Here is a 25412-nt window from a genome sequence, read left to right as displayed (position 1 = left end):
TACCAACTGTTGCTCAAGAGACCCCTTTCGTAAAAAGGCCAATATAGATCCATGCCTTCCTCACCGTCCATTACCTCGGCGTAACGTGTGCGTATTTGCAATGTGTGTTATTCCTTCTTGCCCCCGGGTCTTAGTCGACAGATACTTCTCTCATTAGATCACTCTGCGCCACCCAACTTCATCAAACTCTTCAAACTCTTCGCCACTCCGAAACTCGCACTCGCAATCTGCTGTCTCAAACCCTTCTCGAACCCACCTCCGCCTTTCCCTTGTTCCTGCGCCTCGCTCAACTTGTTCGTATTACTGACCAGATCTCTCAAGAGTCCATCGCCTTCACCTCTCACCGAAGCTGGGAGGGCGTTCGAGGAGACTGCGACGATTGACGAGGCGATGGCGATCACTTCGGATAAATGTTCAGTCAAAGCTGAGGGCGAGGAATTGGTACGGATCGCAGCGAGCAAGTTTTGGATCGAATTGACCAGTGCGGAAGATTGGGCATTGAGATATGGCTATGATAGTTGGATATGGCAATGTCAGCTCACACTCTGCATAAATGGAATCTGGCTATTTGCACCATTTTCCAGAGCCAACAACCTAAAGCACTTCAACTCACCTTCAGATCATCCCACTCTCGACCATCGTCCACCTCCTCCTGGCTCTCCTCATCCTCTTCTCCTCTTCCAATCTGTACCGGATGCCCACCTGAGCCCGCATACGGATCTGGCGCGGTCAGAGGACCTCCACTACTTGATCCCGTTGAATTCATACTCTCCCTCTCACCACCGTTTCTTTCGTAAGGGGATCTCGCACCTCCACCATTCCCGATACGTGGTTCCACCAATGATTTACTCGGAAGAGAAGAACTACCGCCTGCCGCACCAACGCCACGATCACTCATCATGGATGACTTCCTCTCGAGGTCAAACGAATCTGATCTGCCCATAGATGAGGTAGACTGGAAGCTGTTTATTCTCAGATTTGGTCGTCCGCTACTACCACCCCCGATGGAGTTCATGGAATTCTGAGCTGACATAGGTTGTGAAGTCATCGTAGTATTAGCAGAACTTGAACCGTTCAGCCTAACACTCTCTATCGGGGTCGATGTCGACGTCCTCGAGGGTAGCGAGGGTTGATCGTCTGACGGTCGTCGAATCATCACTGGTGGTCCATTCGAGCTTTGAGACTCTTTCAACCGTTCCTCAATCCCATTGCCGTACTCCCGATCCCATGTGCCATTGGCGCTTCTCACCTCCTCCTTTCTCTCCTTCTCCCTGTTCACCATTTCCTTGATGCTCAGACTGCTCCTCCTCCTGCCTCCAAGGAGGTCCTGACCGGGTCCGCTTGTCTTCGCGCTGCGTCGGATCTTCAGCAGCTTGATAATCTCGACCACGTTAGAAGACAGATGTCCAGCTGCGGCATCGAGTAGCGACACCGGGGATAATCCAGACGCCATCGCGTGGTTACGAGCGGCTTGCATGAGATTGTTGAGACGGGTCGTTGACTCGTGTTTCAATGATTCGAGCCGGGAAACGTCCACATCGATATTGGGACGAGCTTCAAAGGTCTTGACATCCTCACCGATCTCAGTGATCGCCTCGACAATAGCTTTCATCGCTGGGAGGACACCGGAGGGCGCTGACGATCTACCAGAGCGAGCAGACTATATTCAGCTTTGCTCAAGTGCCGTCCACCACCCAGCAGCGGTAGCTCACCTTGCAGCAGCCAGAAGACCGTCTATAGCACTCTGGAATGCTGAAACGTTCACGTCTGCAATATTCCCATCGGCGGAAGCGGGCAAATGGTCGTCTGTCACAGGTTTGGAAACGAACATGGTTGATGTGGCTGTCCAATATGCATCAGCTTTGAGCCTGACATTGCCATCGGATACCCTCGCAGTACACACCTTTCAAATTTCGAAGCTCAATCCGTACAGCATCATACTTGCGCTTGTATTCTTCAACCTTTGCCTCCATCTCGTTCATCCGCATCGCATCTTGCTCACGTTCCGTCATGAGCTCGTCATTTCGCGTCGAAAGTGAATTGAGTTCATCAACAAGAGAATGAAGTTCAGATCGCAACTCCACTGCAGCCTGTTGTGACTATGAATTACATACGTATGTCAGCTTATTCTCGCAATATTTCTCATCCAGATTCAAAGGATCGTGCACTCACGTCGCCTCCGCGTCCTTGACCTGACTCTAAGGCGATCTTCTCTTCTTCTAGCCGTCTATATTCATCTTCTAAGCTGTCATATCGATCTCTCCACTGGGCGATCTCCTCCTCTGCTCCATTGGAGGACTGGTCTGCTCTCTTTTTCGCAGCTTCTACAGCATCTTTCGCTAGGTCGAGTTCATGCTGAAGTGATCTCAAAGCTGAAGCGTGAGTTGCGGTGCGCTGCATTGCCCAGACACAGTTCAGCGAGGTCCGTACTGCGTGAGCAGAACCTGAACGGATGGTTGTGAAACTTACCTCTTTCAACCCTCTGACCTCATCCTCCCATTCTAACCTCCGCTCTCGCTCTTGCGCTTCGGAACGTCTCGCCTCGTCCCGCTCCCTTTCGGCACTGACCACCTTTCTATCCAGCCCTGCTATTCTGAACTCATACTCTGCCCTCAACTTCTGTTCCCTCTCTTCATCTAGAGCGTTGGCCTGCGCTTGCTGAGCCATTTTCGACTTGTTCGTCACGTTTGACGAGAAAGACATTCTATCGTAGTATTCTCTGTCGTCGGTCAACCCGGGAGAGACGATTTCGCCGGTGTCTGCCCGAGCCGTAGCTGTCCTGGATCTTTCGCGTTCCCCACGAGTCTGGGCTTGAGGTGTTGCGTCATCCGCCACTATCGACCCGGCACGACCGTACGATGCCCTACTTTCTCGTCCTCCCATACTACTCCTGCTTTGCGGTCGGGATGACAACTGACTCCGCCTGTCGTCCATAATTTGACTATCTCTAGCATACGGGACTTCGATCTCCTCTTCTCTCAAGCGACTCTTATTGGGAACGACGACTTCATTTGTCGCTGCCATTGGGTTCGCCTGAGTTCTTTGCTGTTGCAGCTGTCCTCGTCCGTTATCCGATAGAATCTCCTCGTCTCTATCCCGGGAAGGTCTGGACTTATGACTGCTTTGAGACATCCCTCGAGACCCTTGACGTTGATGTTGTGATGAGGAAGAAGACACAAGTCGATCGAATTCCGGGCGAACGGGAGGAGGAGTTGGGTTCTCACGAATTCGAGGATCTCGGAGAGATTGCTGCGACGACGAGTGGGAGTAGGCAGGACGAGGCCCAGGTGCAGGAGGAGGTTCATCATATTGTATTTGGTTGTTGCGGGCCGCCTATTGTGAGCACATTTGTTAGTCATCAACGCTCCGAGCTACGTGGGAGAGATATACGGCTCACCTCTTCCTCAAATTCCGGATATCTCCTGCGCAGCTCATAGTACACATCGCTGGCAAGATCTTTGAACCTATTCTTAGGCAGAGTGGCGAGTTTCTGTCTGGCCTGATTACGCTTGGGATGAAAATCTTCTCTCACGGGGAGGAACGGGACTGTCGCAAACTTATGGTGAGTGCTCGTTACTCTTGCAGTCTCCACGCAGACGAAACACGATCTGCCAGACACTCACCATTGCCGTCCGGATTACCAGCATCCACCGCCATTCGACGCATGAGCTCATCATATACATCGGTGGACAGTTCTTGAAATTGGAGCTTTGTCAAGCGAGTGAGTTTCTCTCTTGCCGAAGCTCGGGAAGACGGTGACTCTGCGACGTCATAGCATCACCACGTCAGCACGTAGTTCCATCCATACCAGAACAACGTAGATGAGACCATGTCATGGACCTACCCTTCTCCAACCAGGACGCTAAAAATTCCTTCAAAGCCCTCCAATGTACTCTTGCCACTTCCCTACTGTCCCCTTTCCTATCACTCCCACCACCAGGCGGTCTGAGTCCTCCTCCAGCTCCGGACCCAGATCCTGACCCTCCTGTCATGCTTCTGGGAGGAGGCCCACTCCCACTTCCGTTACCGACCCTTGAAGAGGGTCCGTATCCCGATGGAGGAGGGTTCGAGAGTTGACGAGTTGGTGGGATACTGTTTCCTGCAAAAGAGTTGGAACCGTATTGGGAATAGTTGAGGGAAGAGGCGGTGGTAGGAGACGAGGAAGCGGCGTGGTTCGAGCTTCCTCCTCCTGCGAATGGGCGGGGGGCCGTCATTGACATGGGGTCGTCTGATCGAAGATATCTGCGTTTAAGGTGTATTTGAGCGGGGTCGGGTCACTTGGTCTGAATGAAAGCGATATCGGTGAAAGAGGAGTGCGTCTTTCTAAAGTTGTCGTAGCCTGCGTGATGTATGTCGAGGTCGTCAAGCTATTGGTCGTTGTGCAGATCCGTCATGACGTCGCATAGTATCCAAGGTATAGTCAAAGTGCAAGATGCTATATGTGTGAAAGATGGAAGAAGTCGGAGATGATCCAAAGTCGACGAGACCCTGTTGTTGTTCCATCAAACGTGAGCGAACACACCTCGTCGGTATTTGTCCGTCCGTCTCTTGTTTGGTTTTGTTGATCCGTCCGATGAAACGGTTACGATCTGACCTTCGAAATGAAATCGATCACGAGCAAGCACCCGATGAATCGGGTGTGTGTGGATGTATGTATATGATGTATCGAGTGTCAAGGGTGAGATGAAGACGATCCTTTGGTGTGTTGAAACGCGAGCGGCCATGTTGACTGCTTGTTGTCTCCTTTTCTCTTTCTCCACGCACTAGTGGCGGAAGAAGAATTGCACGCGTTCAAGGTCAAGCTGCTACAACCACCTCGACCGATTAATTCCCTGAAATGGACTGCTGGTACTGCAGCCAGCACGTCATGGTAGAGAGGGGTGGGGGTACCTCTGAAGACGCGTAACACCATCCATGTCCTATATACAAGATCATGTCTTTGCATGTCTGATACACATCCATCATATGAAGCGGAGATCTAAGCGGTACATTGACTGTGCATCGACCTGTAGACGTTCAGAAGAAATCACGCGGCCATCTATGGCTGGGAATTCACCTGTCCGACAGATCTGCGGATTGCTCAGCTCATGATCACCTTTGAGAGAGAGCTTTCCATGGACGAACACGGGATACACAGAGCAATAACTCAAGAGACGAGGCGAGGTCGATCAAGCCAAATATAACTTACCGATACGCACTTGACATGTCATGCCACGACATTGATATCATGCCCGTCGACGTCTGGGCCGGCGACACCTCCTTGAATTCGAATCACAGGTCTTTCTCGTATCCATTGGGTGGTGCTTTGATACCCAGAATGTAAAGTGGCGCATAGTCCGCACAACACTGAGACTTTCACTTCTCCAGACCGATACAGTCACTCTGTGCACTGCATATCATCATCCCTCCTCGACCCAATGGCATCCCGCAGGTCATCTTGTACTACACGTATACATATCAAAACGGACCGACATTGATCCCGGATCAGTTGATCTATCAACCATCTGGCTCCAGATACCTGCAAACCCTCGAGGTACTCAGACGTGTGGTGGAGAAACAATGTTTGTGAATAAGAATAGGAGATAAGTATCATACTTTTATTTTTGACACATCGATTGGACGGGAGTAGCGAGCTTCCAGGCAGCACTGCTATTTCAGGCCCTCTGCCTTCTGGCCACACAGCAGAGGCTTCTCACTGCTGCTGCTCACGTTGCCATGTCACCCACAAAGGAAACGTCCCGCATCAGACGACAGCTCGCGTGACTGCACCCTTGAATATCCATCCTATCCAAGATCTCTAGGCATTCCTGAAATAGAATGGCGTACGAATACGAATCAACCAAGGATGGCACCAAAACAGTGCGAGTACGAGTACGTGATTGTCCCGATCAACGAATCCCAATCGGAGACACCTATCCATCCCCGTTAACCTTCCCTTGGGCGTTGCTCGCACTGCGTCGCACAGCTTCTCGTAGCTACACATATCACGTTCATCACCTGACACGATGTGTCGTAGTTGACGGTGGTATGAATCCCCCCTGCAGGGCAGAAGGGTGAAGATATAACGAGAGAGAGAGACGATCAGGTCCCATCCTGGACATGTCTCACGCCCACCTACAACTTGCAAATCCAAACGCCCTTTCCCACTTGTGGCAATAATCCTTTTCTACAAATCCTCCACATGAGGCACGTACAGAACCAAAAGACAGTTGTCTTACATCTAGACCCCATCTGGTTATTCACCTTCTGGATCAATCTAATCCATTGCATATGATAACAGTGCGCTCATCACTGTGATCTTCTCCCCCTCCCCCCCCCGGCCCCTTTGCTCTGCCCTCTCAAATTATGAGAGCGCCTCCTTCTTTCAAAGCACAAACCCAAGATACCAAAAGTAAGGGTGTCGAGAACTTGGTAGATCTGTAGTCGACCTCCTTATCCCTCATCCGTTCTTTGCCATTATGTACCTGGCGCACAGGACGAAAAGCTATAGAAGGGGTATGGGTGTCTGATAGCATGCATCCGGACTCCCCTCCCCCCTTTTGAAACCCACAATATATCTGCCGCCATCTCATCCGAGGAGAGCACCACAATCCTCGACTACAGCAATCTTGCGTGTTCCTCCCACCATCACATTCTCTATTCCCGACCACCTCTAGCATCCTACGATCCCTCAACGCAGTCACATGCTCCACCATGCCGTGCGCTATGACCTCTTTTGTGTCGTGTGCGACCACTGCCCTCTCGCAGAGCAGCGACGAGACCTCGACTAATGGCCGGTTGTTACCACCTTGTAAGGACAAGACAAAGAAACAGAAGATCAGATTCATGGAAGAGGAACTTGGCTTGACGTCGGAGCACGAGATCTTGTCGTTCAAGCAAGAAGCGAAGGAACGAGCAATGATGAACGGTATCGACACTCTCTCGTATCCCTCTCCCGTCAGGACTCCACCCCCTCTAGACAACGACGTCGACGATGAGGATCTCTCATTCGACTCTACCCTTCTGACACCACCATCTACCAAGACCGGAGCAGGTGTACGACTCCCACCCAGCGACTACAAAACATACCTCACCCCTAGTTCGCCTGCTTCTGCCGATTTGGCTCTATCCTCGGAAATCGAGGACATTCCCTCTGCGTCAATTTCCAACAGATCGCCAAACACCACACCCAAATCTATTCTTCGAGCTTCACCGGCCCTCACACCTGTGGACAAACCATCGTCCTCCTGCTCTGGAATCTGGTTATGTTCCGCTCCTCGAAAACCTCAATCCCAAACGCAAAGTAGCATCTCACGCACCGATTCGTCAACCAGTATCATATGCCTCTCTATCGATTCACCACTTCCCCCAGCATCTTCATCTTCTTCTAGTATTGGTGGAGCTACCGGGTCTCGATCGACTTCTTGTCCCATAACGACTCAACGACCGTTGATCGTTCGAAGTCATTCGACCGGCAGATTAGCATTCGATTCCGAAGGCAGAGTGCGATGTCTCTCGTCCCATTCATCCGTAGGAAAGAAACCACCTTCGAGACTTTCCACCATGGGCAGAGCGAGGGACAGCAAATCTTCAACGTGTCACATCGAACGTTCCCCTTCCAGATCAAGATCACAGACTATGACCGAACAGGTGTCGGAGAAGAAGGAGTGCGGTGATCCGGAATCGGAAGAACGGTCGGCCGTGTTGATGGGTCGGAATCGATCGGGATCACCTTCACCTTCAGTCAAGTCTGATTCGGCGGTAGACTTGAACATGGAAAAGAAACGGTCTTTGGCAAGCTGGGCGAAGAAAGGATGGAAGGGTAGCGGTCTGAGAGGCGTGATAGCTTGACCACACAGCAAATCGTGCGTGATCGTGAACTGTTTCCCGAAGTGTATCAGTGTCTGTGTTTCGATTGTGACGATTGTATCTCCATTGGTCTCAGGCTCTCTTCGGGGTTACCTCGTCATTGAGTCGATTTTTGTACACATCAAATGATAGTAGTCGTAGACGGATAGGGTACACATAGCCATAGCATATGCACTTGGCCTCATGAGCTACTTGGCTATCTGCTGAAATGAGGTTGTGGGACCCCATACGACGAACATTGCTCATTTGACGGAAAAGATACGCGTTATGGTGTACGCGACGCGTCCTTGCGCCCTGTGGTCATTGATTTTTCCTGAGCCTTTATTATCCACGATTTGCCATCCTATCGTTCCGTTCAATAACAACTGAATACTTGCTCCTCTCTTCTCGATCCTCTATCCAATCCTCGAACCCCCTTTTCCTCTCTCCCTAGCACCTCACCCTCTGTCAGTGACCTGAATCATATCGCGTTCCGATGTCATACAGAGGTTCTTTCCGAGGTAGGGGACGTGGCGGTTCCTCTTCCTCCTCTTCCAACACCCGATTCACCGGGAAACGTCGAGGTGGCGGCGGCGGCAAGAGTGGGGGAGTAGCATATGGGATAGATCGACCTCAACCGACGAGGGAGGACGATGGGACGGCCGCTCAGGAGAAGTTTGAGGAGGTCAAGGTGTATGATGAGATCGATGAGAAGCTGGGGTTCTGGAGGTTCGAAAGCTCGAAAGCTGAGGGGGAGAAGAAGATTGGTTGGTTGGTCAATATGCATCAGGTGAGCTGAGAAGGTGTCTGTGACACTGGGTCGGGTGAGGCAGGCGAGCGTTATGGTATCGATGATGTGCGGATCGAACCGAGACAGAGGACAGGGGACACTGGCCAAAGCGATGGGCTGGAGGAGATCCCTGTTTAGCTAAGCAAAGATCAGATTGCGTCTGACTGGACTATGTGCTCATCAATAGAGCTAAGCGCTGACGCTGTGTTCCGTCTCCGTTCAGACTCTCGCACAGAGCTCGACTCATGCTGGCGGACTTGCAGCCGTAGACTTCTACTTCATTCAAGATGACGGAGGCATGTTCAAGGCGACCGTACCGTATGAGCCATATCTCTACGTTACATGTCGAGTGAGCCTTAAGGATACCGCTTCTTCTCATAGACTGTCCAAGCTGACGTAGCGATACATGTTAGAATGGTACCGAGACCATTGTTGAGGAGTGGCTTTTGAAAAAATTTGAGGGTGTTTTGATACGGATAGAAAGGGAAAAGAAATGGGATCTCAGCTTGGTGAGCTACTCTTCGAGCGGGTCATACCACGGTGATGGCTCACAACCATTCCTTGGTAGCCTAATCACCTCCTGTCCGCCCCACCCATCTTCCTCAAACTCTTCTTCCACAACACTTCGGATCTGCAGTCAGTACGACGAGAGGTCCTCCCTTTAGCAGAATCAAATTCAGCCAAATTCACAGCTGTCGATGCATATGCCGATGTCATCGGTGCCGAGGGGGCAATGAACGATGGTGGCTTTGATGACGATCGAGCAGAAAAAGCCTGGGGAGCGGAAGATGAAGGAAAGAAGAGACGGGATAGAGAACCGTCAGATTGTATCATCGATATCAGAGAACACGACATAAATTACTATCTACGAGTAGCGATCGACCTGGGTGAGTTAGCTCTATTGACCTCATCAGTCGGCGACAACGGTAGCTGACCATGCCTCAGATGTGCGAGTGGGTTTATGGTACACCGTCACATCCCATACTGGCTTAATCACGTTCGAAAGAATACCGTCACTAGTCAAGCGTGCTGAGCCTGTTGTCATGGCGTACGACATCGAGACTACGAAACAACCTCTCAAATTCCCAGATCAACAAACAGATCAGATCATGATGATATCGTACATGATCGATGGGCAAGGATACCTGATCACCAACCGGGAGATTGTGGGGGAGGATATTGACGATTTCGAATACACACCTAAGGAGGAGTATCAAGGGGAGTTCACAGTGTTCAATGAACCAGATGAGGTTAGCAAAAGAGCTTTTGCCATTGGAAATCGAGCTGGTACTGATATTGTCCATTTCACCAGCCCGCCTTGATCCGTCGTTGGTTCGAACACATCCGAGAATCCAAGCCGACAGTCATGGCCACCTATAACGGTGACAGTTTCGACTTCCCCTTTGTCGATGTGCGTGCGAAGATACATGGGATCAGCATGTTTGACGAGATTGGGTTCAAACCGGACAACGAACTGGAGTATAAATCCAGATCGACCATGCACATGGACTGTTTCAGGTGAGCTCGGCAGAGACTTACTAAACGTTAAAGCTGATCTTTTCTAGATGGGTGAAACGAGATTCTTATCTTCCACAAGGAAGTCAAGGTCTGAAAGCCGTCACAACTGCCAAACTAGGTTACAATCCCATCGATCTTGACCCAGAACTCATGACTCCCTATGCTATCGAACAACCACAGATTCTCGCTCAATACTCCGTGTCCGACGCTGTTGCGACGTACTACCTGTACATGAAATACATCCACCCGTTCATTTTCTCGCTTTGTAATATCATTCCGTTAAACCCTGATGAAGTGCTCAGAAAGGGTAGTGGAACGCTTTGCGAGACATTGTTGATGGTGAGCGCAGTTTGGACCTCGTCGGGGGCACATTTCGATGCTAATTCGTCATCACCAGGTGGAAGCGTACAGCGCTCACATCATCATGCCTAACCGACATGAAGAACCGCACGGAGTCACGTATGAAGGCCACTTAGTATCGTCTGAGACGTATGTTGGTGGACACGTGGAAGCACTCGAAGCCGGAGTGTTCAGAAGCGATATCCCGACCAACTTCAAGGTGGACCCCACTGCTATGGACCAGGTTGGTGCAGGTCGTTCGACACCATGGTCAGAAACTGACAACATGACCCACAATAGCTCATCGGCGATCTAGACGCGGCTCTTAAGTTCTCTCTCATCGAAGAAGGGCAGATCAGCCTGGATGATGTCGAAAACTACGAAGAAGTCAAGACAGAAATCCAATCTGCACTGGAGCTCATGCGGGATCACCCCAATCGATTCGACAAACCGTTGATCTACCACCTCGATGTCGCCGCCATGTATCCCAATGTCATGTTGTCAAATCGACTTCAACCTGACTCGATGAAGAATGAAGCGGACTGTGCCGTGTGCGACTACAACAAACCAGATAAGACCTGTGACAGACGAATGGAGTGGGCTTGGAGAGGCGAATACTTCCCGGCGAAGCGAGACGAGATTAACATGGTCCGATATGCTCTCGAACAGGAGCTGTTCCCACCCAAATTTCCAAATGGTCCTAAAAGACGGTTTATCGACCTTGCTCAGGGCGAACAATCGGCGCTGATGCACAAACGACTCGGTGACTACTCAAGAAAGGTCTATCGGAAGACTCACGAGACGAAGATTGTCACCAAGACCGCTATCATCTGTCAAAGAGAAAACTCCTTTTACATCGACACTGTCCGTGACTTCCGAGATCGTCGATATGAGTACAAAGGTCTGCACAAGACCTGGAAGAAGAACCTCGATAAAGCGATCGAAGAAGGTGGAGTTGTCAACGCCGTCGAAGAAGCGAAGAAGATGGTCGTGCTTTACGATTCGCTACAACTGGCCCACAAGTGTATCTTGAATTCCTTTTACGGTTATGTTATGCGAAAAGGAGCGAGATGGTACTCGATGGAGATGGCCGGCATCACCTGTCTGACAGGAGCTACCATCATTCAGATGGCTCGACAACTCGTGGAACAAATTGGACGACCCCTCGAGCTGGACACCGATGGTATCTGGTGTATGCTTCCCGGAGTCTTCCCAGAAGACTTCAAGTTCAAGCTCAAAAACGGCAAGAAGTTCGGTATTTCATATCCCTGCACCATGCTCAACCATCTCGTACACGCGCAGTTCACCAATGAGCAATACCACGAATTGATCGACAAAGATACCGGGACCTATCGGGTCAAAAAGGAGAACAGTATTTTCTTCGAATTGGACGGACCTTACAAAGCAATGATCTTGCCGTCCTCGAAGGAAGAAGATAGGCTGTTGAAGAAGCGATATGCTGTATTTAACCCTGACGGATCTTTAGCTGAATTGAAAGGATTCGAGATCAAACGACGAGGAGAGCTTCAACTCATCAAAATCTTCCAATCTCAAATCTTCGACAAATTCCTGCTCGGCTCCACAACGGAAGAGTGTTATGCGCAAGTCGCGGTAGTGGCGAATCAATGGCTCGATATTCTTCAAAGCAAGGCGTCCAGTTTGCACGATGATGAGCTGGTCGATCTTATCGCCGAGAATCGAAGTATGTCGAAAACGCTGGCTGAATACGGAACTCAGAAGTCGACGTCGATCAGTACGGCAAGAAGATTGGCCGAGTTCCTGGGAGAACAGATGGTGAAGGATAAAGGTCTTTCATGTCGATTTATCATCTCGGCAAAACCCAACGGTGCTCCTGTCACAGAACGTGCTATCCCCGTTGCCATCTTCACAGCTGAAGAACCGATCAAACGACATTTCCTGCGAAAGTGGTTGAAAGACAACAGTCTGGTCGACTTCGATCTCCGAACCATCTTAGACTGGGCGTATTACACCGAACGACTAGGATCCGTCATCCAGAAACTCATCACCATCCCTGCAGCATTGCAAAAGGTTGCGAACCCAGTTCCAAGGATCCGACATCCAGACTGGCTTTTCAAGAGAGTAGCAGCAAAGGAGGACAAGTTCCAACAACACAAGTTGACAGATATGTTCGCCAAGATGCGCACTACCGCTGCTGCTGCTGTCATCGCGGCGGGAGACATCGAAGACATGGGCATGAACAAGAGTGGTCCAAAGATGGCGGTAGTGAACAAGAAGAAGAGAGTGGTCAGACAAAAGACGCCAGAGCCTGTACCCGATCCAACGGAAGACTATTCGGGTTACATCCGCGCGATGAAAACACAATGGCGAAAGCAACGTATCGAGCGATCTCGAGCTCGAAAGGCTGCGCCCAGACAGGATGGCACTGTATCTTCGATGTTGCGAACGCGATCGATCAACCTTGCGACCAGACAGTGGGATGTCATTCAGGTAGCTGCGACCAGCCGATCAGGAGAGTATCGATTGTGGTTAGCCATCGACGGGACTTTCCAATCTGTGCGATTAAGAGTACCTAGAGAATTTTACCTAAATTTCAAGGCTCCGCCCAAAGATGGGACCTTCTCCGACCGATACGAAGCGACCAGTGTGGCGCGCACACTACCCAGAGGTCAAACAGCGCAACATCTGTTTAGGCTGCTGGTAGACGAGGGGTTGTTCGTGGAAGGAGAATCACACTTCTCAAGTCTAATCAACAACCCCAATGTCGATGGGGCTTACGAGCTTCAGGTTCCGCTTATGATCCGAGCTCTTCTCAATTTTGGAACAAGCTGTACGCTTCGTTCATCAGCACTTGGTGGACTGAATCGGGGTCTGGACAAAGGTTTCGATCTGGCGGATCTCGAAAGACCGGGTACCAGCGTCATCCGCCATAAATATCTCGACGAAGGGCGGGGCATCCGATATCACTTCCTCTTCCATGCCACAATCAATTCTCGACATCTGATCGGTCTTTTCTCTCCCAATACCCCCGCAAAGGTCTATGTGGTCGACGGCGCGAGAAATCGACAGCAATTACCTAACCCTGCGAGATGGTACGCCGAACGGATCGATAAGGTAGAGAAGGGAGTCTTCTCGTATCCTGATTCACTTGAATTCAACACTTCATACCATCCTTCGGATGCGTCCGCAATGCGTCAATTGGTGAAAGATCTGCAAGCGATTCGACATGGTCTGAATGTGGTGGCTCTATGTTCACCTTTCGAACATTCATACTATCAGGCAAGAGCACCTATTTTCTCCGAATTCCCATTCATCACCTTCAAGATGGGTAAAGAGGAGGAAGCAAGCTTGATGTGGCTTCTTCAGACGAGTAGGAGAATGGTGGGACAGTACTTGAGGCTGTCGAGCTGGATAGGGGGACAAATAGAGATTGCGGCTCATTACGACGTCCCAGTTGGCGTGAGTATCTTTTCTTAGCATTTCAAGGGGTTGCGAACAGGTGGTGAGACGGGAAGCGGTGTCAGTACGAACGGAATAAAGCTGACGAAGCCACGGCGTTTTGTAGAATCTTGGTTCCGACCCACCTGTTCTCCTGGCAGATATCGAGTTCGCCCGACGACTCAAAGCTCAAGACATGCTTCTCTGGTGGTCGGCCTCTCCTCGACCTGATCTCGGTGGATCAGAAGAAGATGCAAATCTCAGTGAAGATCTCGTCTCGCCTCGCATGTCCACGCGAGGGTGCTACTCCTCTGTCGTTCTCGAGATGGACATATCCGATCTGGCCATCAACGCTGTCCTTCAATCTGCTCTGGTCAACGAAATGGAGGGGAGCGGATCCGGTTCTCTCGCATTCGATTCAGCTTCGCATAACCTTGACGAATACGCTAAAGGGACAGCCAACTCCGCGGTTATGCTCGGTGATGCAGTCTTGTCGACACAGACTTTCGGTGTACTGAAATCAATGGTCCGAGGTTGGTTCCTCGACAAAGCTCGAGCTCACGTGAAGGGTGTGCATGCCACTCCGGCGGACCTGGTTGTAGATCAATTCTGGCGATGGGTAAGCTCATCAGGGAGTAACATGTTCGAACCAGCCCTGTATCGGTTCCTTCACGGACTCATGAGGAAGACTTTCCTCCAACTTCTGGCCGAATTCAAACGACTCGGCACACAGGTCGTCTACGCGGACTTCAATCGAGTCTTTCTACTCACGACGAAGCCGGATGCTGGGTCAGCGTACGCTTTCGCGAAGTACCTGGTCACCGCCGCTAACTCTCAAGAACTCTTCCGACATTTGGTCATTGACGTCACCCAATTCTGGAACTATCTCACCTGGATGGACGTTGCGAATTTCGGTGGAGTCAAAGTTCCACCGGATGTTGCCTCAAGTAGAGACCCACCACCTCAACGATTCGAGATCAGTATGGATTGGAACATCCAGTCTTTCTTGCCAGGAAGTTTGCAACCGATTTTCGAACGGAATGTCGCTAGTTTTATTTTCGCTTTGTATTCTGCGAAGAGAGGCGCGACGGACGGTCGAACGCCCTTGAGAGTGATCCACAATCTCAATATCGATCTACCTGGAGCAGAAACCACTTCGGCGATCAATCCAGCTAAGGAGAAAGAGAATGCGGCTGCTCAGAAAAGTATCTCTCAAACGCTTACTCGAAGATTATTGGCGGATATCTCAGCGGTGAAAAGAAGACAAGCGACATCTCACATCGATCCTGACGAAGCTGCTGCACTTGCCTTCCCGGACTTACCTGGTGCAAGACCTGATCGAACGAACCCGACTCTGGAGCTGATCAAAGCCATCACCGAAGTCTTCTCTCTGGCTTCGGAACACATGATTGAAGTGCAGGTCCTCAAGCGGAACTTGCTCGATCTGGTGGGAACAAGAGAGTTCTCGACGGAAGCGACGTTCAGGAATCCTTGCGATAGTATCGAAGTTCAGATGGTCATCTGTAAGAGGTGTAATGCGATCAGGGATGTGGATCTCTGTAGAGATCCAGATAGGTTACCGAGCGTCGATCCGCAATCGGGAGAGGTTCTACCTCCAGCAAGAAAAACATGGGTCTGTCATGTGAGTGGAGCGATGTCCGGTCCGAATTCTGCTAGATTAGCAGTGAATGGGCCGAGCTATGGCTGACCATGTCTATCTCGCAATAGAAATGCGATTCGGAATACGATCGGTTCCAAATCGAACAACCACTCATCGAGATGATTACCAGATTACTGACGATGTATCAAACTCAAGATGTGAGTTGTGGTTTTCCCCTCACGCCTTTTCGCTCTTTTACGGACCGGGCGGGAAAACATACACCTTGAACGTTGTGCCTCTTCAGCCCGCTCCTCCCCTTTCTCGCATCGACAAGCTATGTAAGACTTTGCGCTGATCGTCACTTCAATTCAACTCCTGCTCCAGGTGATATGTCAGAAATGCTCTCAATCCAAAGCAGACAATTTGGCTGCCACTTGCGGATGTGGTGGTTCTTTCAAACCCTCTCTGAACAGGAATGAGCTCAGGACCAAGATGAAGATGATCAAGAGTGGTGAGTTGCCGAATTGTTCGGCTTGGCTCGGCCACGCTTGGCTGGTCCAGCAACGACATGTCTGTCCGGATCAGAGCTGATTGTCTCTTTCTCGTTCGCAGTTTCCGAATATCACGAGTTACCTTTAGCAGGTGGATATGTTGAAGAGACCTTGAGCCGATGGTAATTAGATCCCATTCCTTTGCCCCGCTTCACACCTCAATCAGAATCTATTTTCTCGCATCTTCCTGCTAGTAGCATTGTTGTTCTATTGCTTTCTCATTTGTACCTTGGCATATGCATACGGATTCCGGCATTGAAGGTATCATGTAATCTGAGGGTATCTTTGCGATGCAGGGTATATCCGTCTTCAAGCCCCTTGTGTCGGTTTCTCAGATCTCCGTATATGATCGTTGCGTTTCTCTTCCGATCCTGCCACCGCTTCGCAGCACTTAAACTCTCTCCCCGTCCCTAACCTTCCATCACACCTACAGATACAGGAACGATACTTGTCACTTCTCTCTCGGCAGGTAAAACCCTCAGACTTTCTCCTGCATTTTCCACGTACGTCTCGCAGAGCATCTCTTCTGATCCATTCGCATGAGTTGGGACTTGGTTCCAGGCATCTGTTGTCGGAGGCAGTATGGCGACATGGACAGATGGGAGGAACAATGTCCCCGGTCTCATTGGGACCAGTACGATTTGTTGTGTTTCTTCCTTTTGCGACTGGTTCAGGCAATACCATGTCAGCTGACACGATCCTATGCCAATGCCAGAATATGGGAGGACGGTATACCCACATTCGGCTCTGCGAAATAGTAACCCTTCTTCTTGCCAAGGACAAGCCAATCCTCGGGATTGGTTTGGACGTCGAAGATCAAACCCTTCCTTTTTCCCCGAGTTTGAGACTCCTCCCCGACCCACGCGAACGAGGTAAGCAATGTGAGGGTCATGCCAATAGCACGACCTTCGTATATTGGTCCACTTGGACCGACAGGTGATATGCGAACCGTCGTTAGGAGCTGGACATCATAACGATCAGCAAATAGAGCCAACGATATGGTAGCCGAGGGGAGAAGGATCCGCGATCTAGTCATATACTATGAGATGACAAGCGGGATGGACTGAGGTTGACATTCGATGGCGACTCACTCTCTTCTGTGGCACATCCACCGGGATCTCCAAAGTCCTCCATACCTCCTTGGCTTCGTCGGTCTCTTGAGCAAGTGCCTTTGATCGAGAGTGACTTGTCAGCTACTGTACAAGAATGAATTCAGAGCTACAACTCACACCCAAAAACGTCTTGACTACTTTGTCGTTATCTCCAAGGAAAGGCCGCAGGATATCGTCCAAAGACTGGGAAAGCAAATAAGGTTGCAACCAGTTTACACGGTCTGATACGGCCTCTTTCGTACTCTTTCCGATGGCTATGCGGGACAACCTTGGAATTGAGAGTAAAGCTGTTTCGACTGTTTGCCTTATCTCTGTATGGACACCACGATTAGCGGAGTTCAGCTGGCTGGACAACGCGCGCGCCCAGATACATACCTTCTTCAAGACTTCGATAACGGATGACAAGCCGCAGGACCGCGGTCGAGCCTGAGGGATAGGCATGGGATTCAGCGGGTGAACGAACATGGCTCGGAGATATATCTGCGCACTCTTGTCGTTCTCCATCCGCTGGATCTTGAAGATGCAAGATAACGGCTGATTTGGATTGACCATCTGTTCATAGCGGTCAGCTTACCGACGCAGCATATCGCCACCGATAAGACCCTGTCTCACCATCGATTCATTGGTCTGACTGCCACAGGTTTCGACCAAGTACGAAGCCCCGTCGGAAGATTGGAGGTTGACAGAAGCTACGCGCAGATACTCTCTGCCATCAGATGCGATAGTGAAATGTGATAGTAAACTGCAACTTCCTTCCGTCAGTCGAGCTTTTTAGAGATGGTAACTCCTGGTCCTGGCGACAGGACAAGAGGATTTGCTGGCCAATCATGACGAAGACAGCGCACTCACCATTGCGGGCGGAAGAAATCTTGCACGTTGACTGTCAAAGGTAGACCCATAAAGACGCTCTGGGTATCGATCCATTCTCTGTATCCCGTCAATCCGTCATAATGTACTATGATTTGCGCCTAGCATTGTAGGTTCCGCTGTCAGCAGTGCGATTTCTGCTGAATACAGAGCCAGAATCAAGTCGAATTTCTGCTCACCTTTGCGTACTCGGCCTGCGGCACTCCTGTATATGGTATGGTCACATGTAACGTGGACCCCTCCGCGATAACACCAAGTGCGACGAACCCCGTTTCGTTGTCGATCGTTAAGTCTGTCAGATGTTCGTCAACAGACTCTTCTTATCGCTAGTCGCATGGCTTACCTCTATCGACGCATACTGCTTCATCGAGGATGTATCCCACCTCGCCGCTTAGAGATCTCAGAGCGATCCTAGCATTTCGCATCAAGGTTTTACCAGCCTTGATTTCGACAACCACTCGAGTTTCATCATCAAGTTTGACTTAGCGGATAATTAGCCAGATACCGTTCAAATTAAGACCAGACCTACTATCGTATGGCATCCTAAGTCTGACATCGACTTCTTCCGGATTCCTCTTGATTCTCAATCTCGCACCATCATCGACCTTACTATATCCGAATAAGATCGATCCCAAACCAATGTTTGCGCTTTGTAGAGCATAGATGCCATGAGTCGATGTCTAGATATGGACGATGAGCGATGCAAGTACGCCTGCGGATCACAATTGACGCACAGTACAGTATAACCGGACTGCATTCATTCCAGGCTGAAGTTTCACTTCCTCGGTCGAGAACGCAATGACTTCTCCCTCTGAGTTGGCGAGGTCAAGACCCACGCTGTCAACCTCGACAGACTGATATCGTTCCATTAGTGCATGGCAGCTTGCGACGGTTCTCATGACTCACAATTTGCAATGCATTCGTTACTTCCACCTCGACCACGGTTCTGTCGTCCTCGAAATTAGCGAGATCACCTCTGCATCGAATCGCAAAAGCCTTGTGACCTTCGACTACACTCATCAAATCGTCAGCTAGAAGCCACAATCGCTCCATACCCACTGACCTTCCTGCTCGGTGTCTATTTCCTTCAAACCGTCTACGACGGCTTGCAGTTCGTTCCCACTCTCATACACTAGAGCGCATACCCGTAGGTATGCCAAGGCGAGGTTCTCCCAGTCCTCCTCTTTTTCTTTCTTCAATTCTCGATGTGAACGTAACGCGCCTTCGAGTGCGAATTTCGAGACCGGATCCCATGTAAGAAGCTCAGCACAGTCCTTGGCGAGCGCTCGACATAGATCGTAGGCCACTTGAAAGTCTTCTGAATAGCTACATCATCTTATTTAGCGTTGAAAAGTCACATGATCTTTCTCGCCCGAGAGGTGACTTACAGAGCCAACGCTGCAAGATCTGTCTTCAACCTCACTACCGAATTCACCTTGCCACAAGCCTCATAGGCTTGGATGGCCTTGTTGGTCAGATCAAGATACAGCCTTCTGAAGGTCTCTGTATCGGAGATCGCCCCCAGTAGCTGCTTGTTCGATAGATCGGGACGTGACGACGGAGGCTCGGGGTTTTCGTCGTCTGACATGCCATTAGACGATGATTCGAACAGTACGTCGTCCGCCGATGATGATATAGGAGCTGAGGGAGGCTGGAACGGGTACCTGTTTGGGAGAAGACCGGATGAGACACCAAGACGCTCCACCTAGATGAAATCAGTCAGTCTCGAATCTGCTCGACAGCATTTCCACACCTTCCGTAGGACACGCACCTGTACACGAGCGATGTCTAGAAGCTCTGATCGAGCAGACTCGTAGGCTATCAATCCCGTGTAGTCGCCATTTGGACGGTCTATCCGAGACCACTGATCACATTTCGCGACGATGTCCATACACGCTGTATATGTCCACGATTCGATGAAGTGCTCAGCCAGATCTGCCTGAGAGATACCGATCAGCAAAATGAATATATGCTTATCGAAATCACTCTTCGACTCACCTCGTTTTCTCTTAGTCTCCTCGTCAAACTTGCAACGAACCATTGCCCTCGCTTCGCGACTTCTGTAATCCTTCCCAATTTCCCCAACAGCACTCCTTGCCTCGCGAACACATAAATTCTGAAGTCGAAAATACTGATAGCGCTATTCCTCAGCATGTCCCTGTACGGTTTGACCGTAGGATCCAGTATTGGTAATGAATCGTCCAGTGAACCTGTCGCCCCGAGCTTGCCAAACCACGATAGATTTTGTTCTTTCAGCACTTGAAAGAACGAGGCTTCGAGCTCTTCGTAGATGATCAGAGAGTCTTCCGGAAGGTTCACCGCTTCGAAAGATTGGGCGAGAGATTCCTATGATAGGAGTGTTGTTGCATCATCAGCATGAGGTCTCTCAGATTTATATCGATCTGTAGCCTAGCGTTCCCACTATATCATGCATGATGCGAGACTTACTTTGAGTAGGAACCAGGTGCAAAAGTTCCAGCCCACCGTCAACCGTTGAGCTTCACCCCTCTTGACCTCCTCTTCTCTCTCCAATATCGCGCCATCGAAAGCTGTCACGAGACTTTCCTTCAGCTTGTTGATGACTTCCGGCCACGCTGCCGGGTCATTAGCCCCCGCCGGTGGTAGGTTGAGCTGAACGCATCTGCCCACATCCGATCGGCGGGTCAGCCGTCTATGCACGAGGGGGACACAGCGCGGACCTACCGATCTCTTTTTCCCACATTGAAGTCGGCCTTGAGCTTGCCGAGGACACCTTTGTCTTTGCCCCATACACTCTTTCCTCCTGCTTTCTCGGCTATGTTCGGCGGATTGACGAGCACAATCAATGGTGCATGAGGAGTCCGTCGAGCTGCTAGTAATGATAACCAGTCCCTGATAAAGTTCTTGGTCTGATTCTTGTACACTTCCGCGTCCTGTTCGACCGAGCTTCAGCGTTTATCAAGCACAGTCAAATAACCTGAGCTGGACATACCTCGCAGACAACTAGGCAGAGGTTGACGAGCGGGGCTTCGAGAACGCTTCCCGAGATGTCTCTCAACGTACTAGCTTCTCCAAGTTCCACAAGCTCCACATCCAACTCTTGTATGGTCCGTAACGATGTTCGAGACGATGACTTCCAATGGAGATTCCGCAGTGGAAGATGAGCACGAATCCCTGCGATGGCAGAGTGGAGGATAGGCGAGGGCTGAGACGAAGTCGGATGAAGCGTGTACGTGACGGTCACCGGTCGGGGCATGACGCCAGTGCCCTGTTAGCTAGGATGATACGTGATCAAGTAGGTGCAATATGGGTTGTGACACGACACCGTTCAAGTCCTTGATATATAGATCAGACCAATATCACTCACTGTTCATCGTTGTCTCTCGACGCGGGGGTTCACGTGGAGAAGTAACGGAATCAGATTCCTAATCTTGATGTGGCTTGTGGCAGTCCTTTCAAACGCATTCGATCAATCCCCTCACGGCTGCTAGATTACACTGCAAAAGCCCCCTTTGGCTTTCCTTTGTCTGGCAAAGGGATGGCACGTCGTAATATAAGAGAAACAAGATCCATACTGACTCCTGGTGAAGCCACTTACCTCCTCTCTTTGAAAGCTTTCTCACTGGCAAGATACCGACTTCACTGTTGGTCATCGTGAAGCCCACACTCATTTGTACTCATACTCTCTTTCAGCTCCACCCAAGAAGCCGCTAATCCCACTTTTACCATATCCTTCGCTGGAGAGCAAGACGTAATATCATGGTGTCTGCATATCATCTTCTACCCGTTCTTGCCGTTTTCGGCTCTGCATCAGCGGGGGTGTGCCGAAGCAAATCTCGTTCTGCGTCTGCCACGCCGATCTTGGCACTTGAGAGCGGGACGACAGGTGTCCCCATGAACACTCCTTCCCCTGTTTCTGGCACCCGAGGCTCGAGCCAATTTCTGTCCTTGTCTTCGGTGCCCGTACCAGCTACCATACCTGCTGTCGAGAACAAATCCTTCGTCGTCAACGCCTCCTCCAGTGCCTTCACTACAAGCACAAGCAGTGTGGACCCCTCTTCTGGCCCACCAGAAGTCGCCGCAACATCAAGCAGCCAGCCTTCAGCTAGCTCTACTGCTGACATGCTATTCACCACTGCTGCTTTGACCTCTGCAACTGCCAGCCAAGCTTTGCCCGAAATCAGCTCGGCAGTTGCACCGTTGGCCTCGACGATAACCATTGCGGGACAGTCCCTGTCCGTGGCCGCGCCCGTCGCTCCCTCTTCATCTAATCCGGTTATAACCACAACATCTCCGAGCCACATCCCTAGCGCGAGGACCAAGGTGAGTTTGCCATACAACTCTGCAAAGCCAGATCGCGCTGATGACTTCTTACCGTTGTGACTCTCAGGTCGGAATCAGCTGGCCGGTCCAAGAGAAAGATGCAGCTCCAGTCGCTCAATTCTTCTCATCCGGTTCTGTAAGTATGCTTTAACCTCTCGGGTCGCTAAGCTACAGACCTCTCGCTGAATGGATACTTCTGCAGGCGATTTCGTGGTGGTACGACTGGAACAAGAATTGGAATCAAGGGCTCTTCAATGCCGATGGGGTGTCCATTTCCGGCGAATTCATACCAATGTTGTGAGTTTTGTCTGCTTCACTACAACTTTGGCGATGGAAAGCGCAGCCTCTGAGTCTTATGCTCATGTGCCAATTGGTGACAGATACAACATCGATTTCTTGCCCAACTCCGACCCATTGCAAGATGGTTTCACCGAGATTATGGGATACAACGAGCCTGGTGCGTTCGGCTCCCAGTCGTGCGCACGTACAATTGACACGCGCCTGATCAATCTACCATTTTTACAGATCTCCATACCAATCAAGTATCAGACTACCTCGAGCCAGGTGCTGCGGCCGAATCGTGAGTCAAATTTCTTTCAAGAGAGCAGGACCTTTTTGACGCATCGCCAACTCTCGAAGCTGGAAGACCCAGATCACCCAAATTCGCAGGCAGTACCCTGGCGTGAAGGTTCATTCGCCGGCGATGGCTTCCAACCAGAGCTGGCTTGAGGTATGACTCTTTCCCTCACTGTGACCACCTTACACATGGGTCGAAATGATCGCCTTGAACATATTGCGCAGATTAATCGACCGGACACTGAGTATATCCACGTTCGACACTGACACCTTTTATCAGCACTTCTTCGCTGCCATCTGCCCTGATGACACTGCAGCCAATCAATGGGGAGACTGCGCTTACAAACCTGATTATGTGTCGATGCACATCTATACGGTTGACGCCGAGTACTTTAAGGGTACTGTGGCTGGGTATCAGAAGACCTTCGGGTTACCTCTCGTCCTTGCCGAATGGGCATGTTATGTAAGTGTTGGCTGTGCTCTCATCGAGGCAATATTCATTTAGAAACCTATTTCATATTCGTTACGTTGCAGGATTTCACCAATCATCCCAACCCCACTCCAGACGCGGTCAGCGCGTTCATGACCGATACCATGCAATGGATGGACCAGCAGGATTGGCTCGTGTGAGTGGTCCCCCAACTTCCTAATACTCTTTTCTTTGGGCTGAGCGCTAATGATGCTTTTGTCTCTCCCAGCAAGTATGCCTGGTTTGGGACAGCCAGAGATCCGGATTTCCTGTACGGTGTGGCAGAATCGAACAGGTTGATCGATAAGGATGGTAAGATTACAGCTTTGTAAGTCTAGTACGTGATCGGCGGGAAGGCAGAGGGTTCGGCTGAGACCGTGCTCTCATCAGAGGCAAACAATATATGGCGGGAGGCAAGTCATAGGAAGGGGGCTGGGCCTACCGAGTGATGTGTGGAGGTACTGGATGATACCGGACAATGAAATGTATACCTTTATGATAAATTTGAGTTTTGGCGTTGCATGAGAGCACCTCCTTCACCGAGTTGAACAAATTGACGAAGGAGTTGACAATAACCAATGGAGCTTCGAGCTCTATTGGCTTCTCCAAGCCGACATCCACGGGTCGCTGTTCTCATTGTAGACCCATGGTCTTGACGCCTCGATCATACTCGCAAATACGGTACTGTAGCCGGTCAATCTTCGGGCTGTGTCCGGTTGAAGGGGTCTTCTCACCTCTCTTTGGCCAAGGGCCAAGACTCAGTCTTGAAAATCATCCCATCGCTCGAACGAAAAGACACATCGCCATGACCATCATCTCGACTGATCTCCACTCCCGGGACAGGGGATGATGATTCTACAAAAGGTTCAACCTAGTTCATGGCTGGGTTGATCATAACAGGACGAGGGGTAGACAATGCGCCAATTGTAGTACGAGTACAGTATGCACCAAAGAGAGATTCCCTACGTATCATGGCTATCGCGAATCGGTACATATTTTCTCGACTACGGAGTGCCACGCACTTGGTCAAGATTGCATGCTAACCGTTGAAACATCCAGACTCTTCGCCCCATGATACCAAATCGCCCAGTATTGTCAAATTCATAGCTACAGCAGGTGGCTGAGAGACTCTCGACAACTGACCTCACCCTTCCGGATCGCCAAGGACGAAGTTCTCAGCAATGACACCCCAGTCATCACTGATTGACAACTGGTCATTCCTCTCATTAAATCCTCGGTCTTCCTGGGACCAACAAAGATCATACAATATGGCTTGCCAAGAGCTAGGCAGCATTCTCATCCGATCTTTGTAGTCCGTGTTCTTCAATATATCCTCCGGTGGTACGTCCACACATCGATGTCCAAAAGTAGTCCGGTAATATGTTCTATAATTCTTCAGGAAATGTTCGGTATCCATGTCATTGAGGACACTGACGGCCAGTTCCACATCTTTTCTCTCCCCAGCATAGATCAAGACAGCCCACTGGCGACCTGGAATCAGGTCTTTGATCCTGGCTCGGACCCCCTGTATGATCGAGGAACTACAGTCGAATTTGTCACACAGTGCCATCAGGTCCTTGCAATCTTGAAATCGGGCGAAAGGCGCGCTCGGCGTGGACACGTTAAAGAGATTGACGAACATGTCGACGATATGACTGGGCGAATCGAGATCACAGGGCTCATCTGGAGTGGTTCACCGTCGTTTGTTGTTATCGTTCAGTGGTGGAGCGAGCTCGAGCATGTTTTTGAATACGGTACTACGGTACTTTACATCAGGCATTGCACACAATCAGCGGTCGTGACTTACCTGCCTCTGGCCAGACGCCAAGATTCGACCTTGAAGACGATGCCATCGCTTGATCGGAGAGATACATCGCCGCGATTGTGGCAGTAGTGCATCTTTGGACCATGTGCCGGAGCGGCGACAGGTTGAGTGGCGGTGGTGGAGGAGGCCATCGAGCTTGGGGTGTATAACAGGTGAAAGCAATAGGCGGTACTCGATAATCAAAACTGTCAGGTACTGCAAGAGTGTCAGCCTTCACCA

At 50.4% G+C, this 25412-nt stretch overlaps 7 protein-coding genes across 7 annotated transcripts; 3 read left to right on the top strand and 4 right to left on the bottom strand.

Annotated features, from left to right (window-relative positions):
* Positions 1–158: 158 nt before the first annotated feature.
* On the bottom strand, positions 159–4220 carry IAR55_006209 (uncharacterized protein; the record flags this gene model as incomplete). The annotated part of the gene is made up of 9 exons (XM_066949296.1): positions 159–509; positions 614–1643; positions 1713–1842; positions 1904–2099; positions 2173–2394; positions 2470–3333; positions 3398–3546; positions 3624–3761; positions 3845–4220. 9 exons carry the CDS (start codon positions 4218–4220, stop codon positions 159–161), a joined length of 3456 nt encoding a protein of 1151 aa, XP_066800304.1.
* A 2473-nt stretch (positions 4221–6693) lies between these two features.
* IAR55_006208 (uncharacterized protein) lies at positions 6694–7830 on the top strand (the record flags this gene model as incomplete). The annotated part of the gene is made up of 1 exon (XM_066949295.1): positions 6694–7830. One exon carries the CDS (start codon positions 6694–6696, stop codon positions 7828–7830), a length of 1137 nt encoding a protein of 378 aa, XP_066800303.1.
* A 493-nt stretch (positions 7831–8323) lies between these two features.
* IAR55_006207 (DNA polymerase epsilon catalytic subunit A) lies at positions 8324–16168 on the top strand (the record flags this gene model as incomplete). Its single annotated transcript, XM_066949294.1, has 13 exons — positions 8324–8617; positions 8841–8966; positions 9031–9126; positions 9186–9504; positions 9563–9867; positions 9930–10135; positions 10183–10474; positions 10533–10718; positions 10775–13912; positions 14019–15533; positions 15620–15709; positions 15876–16002; positions 16104–16168. The coding sequence occupies 13 exons, from the start codon at positions 8324–8326 to the stop codon at positions 16166–16168; spliced, it is 6759 nt and encodes a 2252-aa protein (XP_066800302.1).
* Positions 16169–16452: 284 nt separating this feature from the next.
* IAR55_006206 (uncharacterized protein) lies at positions 16453–21256 on the bottom strand (the record flags this gene model as incomplete). Its single annotated transcript, XM_066949293.1, has 20 exons — positions 16453–16707; positions 16782–17003; positions 17134–17211; positions 17272–17465; positions 17530–17580; positions 17643–17706; positions 17767–17896; positions 18004–18122; positions 18201–18313; positions 18365–18502; positions 18551–18701; positions 18756–18875; positions 18928–19031; positions 19085–19347; positions 19410–19726; positions 19793–19960; positions 20020–20367; positions 20470–20662; positions 20725–20933; positions 20993–21256. The coding sequence occupies 20 exons, from the start codon at positions 21254–21256 to the stop codon at positions 16453–16455; spliced, it is 3501 nt and encodes a 1166-aa protein (XP_066800301.1).
* Positions 21257–21759: 503 nt separating this feature from the next.
* IAR55_006205 (uncharacterized protein) lies at positions 21760–23792 on the top strand (the record flags this gene model as incomplete). Its single annotated transcript, XM_066949292.1, has 10 exons — positions 21760–22323; positions 22391–22459; positions 22526–22620; positions 22704–22780; positions 22849–22903; positions 22963–23053; positions 23180–23362; positions 23434–23525; positions 23598–23696; positions 23759–23792. 10 exons carry the CDS (start codon positions 21760–21762, stop codon positions 23790–23792), a joined length of 1359 nt encoding a protein of 452 aa, XP_066800300.1.
* Positions 23793–24512: 720 nt separating this feature from the next.
* IAR55_006204 (uncharacterized protein) lies at positions 24513–25010 on the bottom strand (the record flags this gene model as incomplete). Its single annotated transcript, XM_066949291.1, has 1 exon — positions 24513–25010. The coding sequence occupies one exon, from the start codon at positions 25008–25010 to the stop codon at positions 24513–24515; it is 498 nt and encodes a 165-aa protein (XP_066800299.1).
* A 51-nt stretch (positions 25011–25061) lies between these two features.
* IAR55_006203 (uncharacterized protein) lies at positions 25062–25324 on the bottom strand (the record flags this gene model as incomplete). The annotated part of the gene is made up of 2 exons (XM_066949290.1): positions 25062–25125; positions 25176–25324. The coding sequence occupies 2 exons, from the start codon at positions 25322–25324 to the stop codon at positions 25062–25064; spliced, it is 213 nt and encodes a 70-aa protein (XP_066800298.1).
* Positions 25325–25412: the final 88 nt, after the last annotated feature.

This window comes from Kwoniella newhampshirensis, chromosome 13 (genome assembly GCF_039105145.1).
Source record: "Kwoniella newhampshirensis strain CBS 13917 chromosome 13, whole genome shotgun sequence".
Classification (NCBI taxonomy): domain Eukaryota; kingdom Fungi; phylum Basidiomycota; class Tremellomycetes; order Tremellales; family Cryptococcaceae; genus Kwoniella; species Kwoniella newhampshirensis.
The sequence above is the reverse complement of the archived record's forward strand: the minus strand, read 5'-3'. Positions and strand labels throughout refer to the sequence as shown.